General features: G+C 49.2%; 1 protein-coding gene across 1 annotated transcript; it reads left to right on the top strand.

Moving 5' to 3' along the window:
* Positions 1-441: 441 nt before the first annotated feature.
* Positions 442-5,946, top strand: LOC104914052 (junctophilin-2-like). Its single transcript, XM_031556550.1, has 3 exons — positions 442-1,273; positions 2,465-2,562; positions 3,440-5,946. The coding sequence occupies exons 1-2, from the start codon at positions 518-520 to the stop codon at positions 2,543-2,545; spliced, it is 837 nt and encodes a 278-aa protein (XP_031412410.1). The 5' UTR covers positions 442-517; the 3' UTR covers positions 2,546-2,562; positions 3,440-5,946.
* Positions 5,947-6,457: the final 511 nt, after the last annotated feature.

The raw sequence follows: 6,457 nt of genomic DNA on the forward strand, positions 1-6,457 counted from the left end.
AAAAAAAAAAGAAAAAGCTTGGATGAGAGCTTGATCCCTTTAGGCTCAGGATAATCTTTCTGTGTGACTCCAAACCACAAAAAGCTAGGGTGCAGATTTTTGCTTCTTCTGAGTTTCATGTGGAGCTCCTGGCCTGCTCCTCCCTGCAGGGCAGTGCGAGGTAGGGATCTGCATCTGTAGGAGATGCCTTCTGGAAACAGGCTCTGCTTTGGGGCAGGCAGTGGAAAATGCAGCCTCGCTCCATTCTCTTGGGAGCTTGTTCTAGCCCGAAAGGGAAAAAGCACAGGGTGAGTTTGCAGCTAAAAAAACATGTCCTGAGACAGCCAGGGTTGTTTCTCAGGGGAAGGTGACAGCAAGGTGCTGCGAGCCCTGGGTTTGGGCTGGTGTGCTTTGTTCTGTGATGGGGTGCTGGCATATGGAGCAGGGAGCCAGGCCTTGCTGCCTTCCCCAACCCCCTCCCACTGCCCCTCTCTCTGCAGGCCCTGAGTACCAGAAGCGGAGGCTGCTGCAGGAGATCATGGAGAACGCAGAGCATGCCGTCAACATGGAGGAAGCGATGCCCCCTCAGCCCAAGGGCGCCCCTCCGCCCCCAACGCCCCCTGAGAGCCCCCAGCTGCACGAGCAGGACGAGGCCCCCCGCCGCCGCAGCCCAGCCCCCAGTCCCGCCGCCACTCCTCCGGAGGCCAAGCGGGCCAAAGCCCAGCAGGATGGAGCTCCACGGCCTGGCAGCTGGGCCGGGCCGGGCAGCGGCGGGGCCTCTGATGGCGAAGGCCGTCCAGCCTCACGTGGAGCAGCAGCACGACCGGCCGAGCAGATGGAGATCAGGCCGCTGCAGCGCATGGCGCGCGAGCCCGACGTCGAGCACTACAAGGGCTACCACAGCTACCCCGTCAGGACCTCCCCGGTCTCCCCCGCTGCGGACTATGAGGAGGAGCCACTCTCTGAGCGTGGGCTGCCATCCCCGGAGCCCCAGGGAGAGCCTCGGAGGCGCGGGGGCACCCCGGTGCAGACTCAGGAGCCTGCAGAGAGGCACGCGCCCCAGGCGGAGGCCAAGGCGGAGGCCAAGGCGGAGCAGCCACAACCCAAGGAGCTCAAGCAGCCCAGGCGGCGGCCCAGCCCCGAGCGCAAGGCAGTGAGCAGGAGCGAGCCCGCTGATGACAGAAAGACTGAGGGCCGGGCGCCGGGCCGGACGGAGCAGAAGGCGGGGGCCAAGCGAAGCCCAGCCCCGGTGGTGGCGGTGGCAGCAGTGCAGGATGCGGAGGAGGGTGACGAGGTGAGGTGTGGTGGTGGATTGGGACCAGCGGGACGTGGAGGGGCAGCTCTTGGGACAGCTTTCCAGCAGCAGCTCTGTTCCTTTTCCGTTGTAGGAACTGCTTTTCTTTCAGCTTTGTTTTTCCCTTGTTGATTCTCTCCCCAAAGGGCCTAGAATCTCAGGGCTGCAGTAGGCACAGACAGGCATCCAGGGGCTCTTTTTGGGCCCCCACAGCCTTTTGGAGGAGATTCTCCGTTTTCACCTGCTGGGTTTGGCTCAGTATGGGCTTTAAACATGATTTGGGACCAGCATTTGGTTTGGAAGCCTGCTCTCCAAGCCCAAGCTTCCTGCAGACCAAAATGCTGGGGGTCAGCCCTGGGCCTGGGCGACCTCACAAATACCTTTGGAAACTTTTCCCACACTGCTCAGTCCAGAGAGCCCCTCGAGATCTGTGGGGGCACAGAAGGTCATTTCCTCCTGTCCTTCCCGTGTCCCCAGCCATGAGGGCTTCCATGGTTGGTCCAGTGAAGTAAGCCTGAAATTTCAAAATTTGAGGGAAACAGACATTTTATGAGTTTTTTTTTCCTACATTCTTTCCCTTTTCCCACCCTTTTGCATGAATTTGGAAAGTTTGGAGTAACATGGAGGATGTGTTATTTTATCCATTACTTCCACTACCTCGTAAGGTGCGCCTTACGAGCTGATCCATGTTATCAAATCACCGATTTCTTGGATTTAAAGAGTATTCCCTGATACTCATTTTTGCTTGCATTTTGTTAGCCTGCTTCTTCTCACAGTCCTTTTGGCGTGAACAATTCCAGTGTCACTTTAGAAAAAGCACTGCTTGGAAATATTTTAGTCTGAGATAAGAACATACAGATGGATTTGTTCATCCTGAAAGTGGCAGCTTTACAAACACAGATTATGAAGATTATGAATAAGGAGTTCAGAGGAACAAGTTGAAATGGGCTTGGCTTTTTCTCTGCACATGGCCAGGGTCTCCCTTAAGACATTTGCAGGGGAGAAATAGGAGTAGAGTAGTGATAGGTAGGCAGTGGTAGATATTCAGCTAGTTTGTAATTCAGGTCAGATGCACGATCATTGGGAATGGGTGATTTTCATGTATTTGAACAGCAGAATCAAGGTAGCTCTATCAGGTCTCCTCACTCAGAACTATGGTATATAATACTCTGTCATTATTTTTTCTTTCAGGGACCTAACACAATTGTGATCTGTATGGTCATCTTACTGAACATTGGTCTAGCCATCCTATTTGTACATTTCTTGACATGAGGTCCCCCTCGGACAAGGTAAGAAAGGCAATGAGATTTTGTCCTCAATTTGTAGACCTCGCTGTGGACATTTTATAGTTGATGAACTTTACTGCTAACACAAGTTGTTCATTGACAAGTGCACTGGTGATAGAAATAGATGAGCATTTATTCAATAGGTGTTGAGATTCTCAGTTATCTCTTGACTATTCCAAAAGTGATCTGTACAGTAATTTCAATGGATATTTATTGATTTCCTCAGAATTGAGCTGTTTTTATTGAATGCAGTCCTACAGTGTAGTTTTGCCTTCCCTGTTGGAAGGATGTGGTTCAAAGAATGAGAATTCCATGCAAAAATGCACTCAGCCCAGCAAGAGGCAGAAGCACAAAGAAAATGTGAAACTGGAGTTTTCAGATCAATTTGCACCAGTGCTAGTTCCACCACTGTTGTTACACACTTGAATTACTAAAGATCAGTGTGAGCTGCAGCGTGTATCTGACTAAAGTTAAGCTGGAGCTTGCTCAAGTCTTCTACCTGAGTTAGGATGTGGGCTTGCATTTGAATTTTGTGGCAATAAAATCTTGTGAGGTTTCTTGTGGCTGTGGGGTTTCTAGACACAGGAATGTGTTGTAAGTTTGCATAAGATTTTTGTCACCTTGGGCTCAACTGTTCCTAAATCATGCCATCATGACTGAGCCTGACCCTTGGGCCTCACATGAACAAAATGCAAGGTGCTCCTCCCACACTTCATGTAGGCTTTCTTCTTTGGGGCTGAAACTGCTGGGCACTGCTTTCACTGGTGTGTTAGTTGCCACTCAGCCTGCAGAGATGAAAGCTATGCAAACAGCAATGGTTATGTGTGGACTGCATGTTTTGCTCCCTCTTAACTCTCCCATTCATCTGTGTCTGGGACAGGCATTGCTGCTCACTGAGACCATGGACCTTGGTGGGGATTAAATCTCAGTCACCTGGAAACACCTATGAGAAGGACTTGAGATCCCAAGGTTGCACTGCAAACATGAACCTTAAGTAAAAGTACCTGAAGATCCTCCGTTCGGTCTCCCTGCTCCCAGGCTGTGGCCAAGAAAAAGTCAGAATTTCTACAACTTAACCTCCTTCTCTTCTTTGTATAAAGTAGCAGTTGCCTTAAATTATTCTCACCAAAGCCATCAACTGCCCTGTCGTGCCAAGGATGAGAAATTTATCTTTAGCTATAGGAAAATGAGTGAGAAGGTCTCATCCACACACTCATGTGTTTTGTAATTCTCTTGGTTGACTTGATGTTGGAGATTTCCCAAAGAATATCATCCATGGCCTGAAAATGCAACAATGTGCAACAACCAAAATGACACCTGAGAGCCGTGCCTCGGCTAGGGCTGGACAGCATCTCCCTCCATGCTTGTGTGTCATCCAAAGGGACAAGCAAAAAGTCTTTCCTTTCCCATCATCTGGAGGCGTTTTCCATGTATGGAGGACTGAGAAGGGGAGCATGTTGACATTGGGCTTGGTGAAGTGTGACCTGCCCACGCCTGCCAATGAGCCGCGGTTGGGGCTGCGGGGTGGGGTGTGAGGGGCTGGCTGGGGCGAGGCTGCTGGTGTGCCCAGGGGTGCTGCGGGTGCAGACGGTGCTCATTTCTGGACTGGGCACCATCCGAGCTCTCTCCTGCCATCAGCAATGCTCTGTGTGAAAGCGTCTTGCAGCGGGTGACTTCCCACTGTAACGGGAAAGGAAATCAATGTGCAGAATTTGCCCCTTTACCCTTTTTTTTCCCCTATGAAAATGGTGCGAGTTACCATTAAAAGGAGGTCCTTACTGAACAATACCCCTGTATACCCACAGGTTCTTCCTCCTCGTAGCGCTGAGCTGTGAGGGGGCTCCAGTGCTGCTTTTTAACTGAAATAGAGTGGGCAGCCTTTCCTAGCAGAGCGTGCAGGGTGGCTGTCATGGGAGAGGTGAAGTTATTCCTGAAAGGAGAAAGGTGCGGAGATCCGAGTGACTCCAGTGTGTTTGGGTATTGGGCTCAGAACTATGCAGCAGCCAGCCTTTCAGCAATGGTACAGCACAGAGGGGCAATAGAGCTGTTGTTCTTGTGTGCCAGGCTTACAGGCCCAGACAGTTTGCACCAATTCTTCCCAAAGCTGCGATAGAGAGTGACCTTTGGAAGGAGATGTTGCCACTGTGATCTGCTCTGATCCTTAGCAGTGCGAGCTTAGAAAGTCGGCACAGATGAAGTTACAGTTTAGTGTGAGGCTGAGTGCTTGGACATGTTTCTTCCTTCTTTTAAGAGCAATATGTGTTTTGTATCTATTTTTAAGTTAATCGGAAATGTTATTTATAGTCGGTTGTGCACCTCTGTGTATTCTGAAGTCTCACAGCATAGGACTGGGTGGGAAAACCTGAGGGACTGGAAAGAACGTGGAAATGATGGTTGAGGGGAAAAAACAGATGGTCAATCTGCTCCAAAGGTCAGTCTGAAAGGATTTCAGAAGCAAATGGCAGACAGACAGGAGTTTACACTGACTGGAGACACAGGGCAAAACCTGCCTAATTTATGTACTCTAATTATGATATAAGAGAGTGAGAATAATTCAGTACTTTTCTTTGTGAACCAAGTTTATTTTTTAACCTTATTCAGCTCAGGAACGTTGCCACAGTAGCAAGTACATGGTGTTCACTGTGGGAGAAGTGAATGTGATCCCTTCCTAAAAGCTATGTGGCTGTACCAGTCCTGAGAAAGCTGTGCAGCACCATCAGCACTTCCACAGAGCATAGTTTAGCAGCAATTTGCTTCTTTCTTTCTTTCTTTTTTTTTCTTTTCTGAAATATAAATGTATTGCAAACCCCAGGCTCTGCTGCCTTTGGTATTTTATCCTTGTCCATCCTCTCAATATGTCAGCTGCTTTTATTAGCTACCAAGACAATTTCCGTCGAGAGACCTGAGGGGCTTTTATTTATCACTAAGCACAAAGGGTCCTTTTTCAACAATGTTAAGATTACCCCCTCGCTCCCGCTCCAATTTTTTATGCATGTGATGTGCACACGGTAATGTGCTTTCCTCCTATTAACATTCTGAGAACAGTAGGTAGATTTGCTTTAATGTGACGTACAGATATATCCGTATTGCACTGAGATATGGATATATATATATATATATACACACACAGCCCCTTAGGGATTTCGTTTTCTTAGATGCAAAATAACAGATTTACCTCAATTTGCGTGCTTTCAAAACTGAATAGGATATTGTGTTATACTTTTCAGGTCTTACGAAGATGCAGATATGTTTCACTCTTCACACAAAAATACCTTCATCACAGATTTTGCAAGCTGTGTACTACAATCCGTGTACTGCTGTCCGGAGTTTTCTGTCAGTTGTTCTGCTGGATTATGTGCAATAATAAACAGTTATCTGCTCACTGTATCAGTGTTTATCTTTATGAGTGCCTTGCACTGGATGACAGGCACATGCTAATTCAGACCTTGTCTCGTAAATAACCTGTTGGCTGTGTTTTCTCTAGAGGATGGCTCAGCTCGGGGGGGAAGGCTGAGCTGTCAGAGCCAGACGTGGAGGAGGAGGTGAGCCAGGCTCCCGCCTGGGATGCCTCACTCTGTCGGTGACCACAGGATCTGGGCTCTCTGGGAATGCAGGGCTGCCCTGGTCTCTGCAGCAAGCGCACAGTGCTGGTGGTGCTGAGGCCCCCCAGGACTATCAGCAAGGGGAGAAAACAGAACATCACCAACCAGAACCTGGTGTGCAGAGTCTTGTGCCAGCTGTGGGGTCTCCCTTCTGTATGGTGTTTCCCCAGTCCTTCTAACTCCTTTCCTGGCTTCAGAAAATACTGAAATGGGACACTGCAGCACTAAAGGTGCTTACTTCCCTGTTTTTCCCCAAATGGAATGCCACAATCTGTTACTAAGTCTCATTGTGATGC

The sequence above is a fragment of the Meleagris gallopavo genome, chromosome 22, assembly GCF_000146605.3.
Source record: "Meleagris gallopavo isolate NT-WF06-2002-E0010 breed Aviagen turkey brand Nicholas breeding stock chromosome 22, Turkey_5.1, whole genome shotgun sequence".
Taxonomy (NCBI): Eukaryota; Metazoa; Chordata; class Aves; order Galliformes; family Phasianidae; genus Meleagris; species Meleagris gallopavo.

Excerpts from the sequence above, each read along its gene's own strand:
- LOC104914052 (XM_031556550.1), top strand. The coding sequence starts at position 518 with ATGGAGAACGCAGAGCATGCCGTCAACATGGAGGAAGCGATGCCCCCT. Across the intron at positions 1,274-2,464 it reads ATGCGGAGGAGGGTGACGAG|GGACCTAACACAATTGTGAT; the intron begins GTGAGGTGTGGT and ends TTTTTCTTTCAG.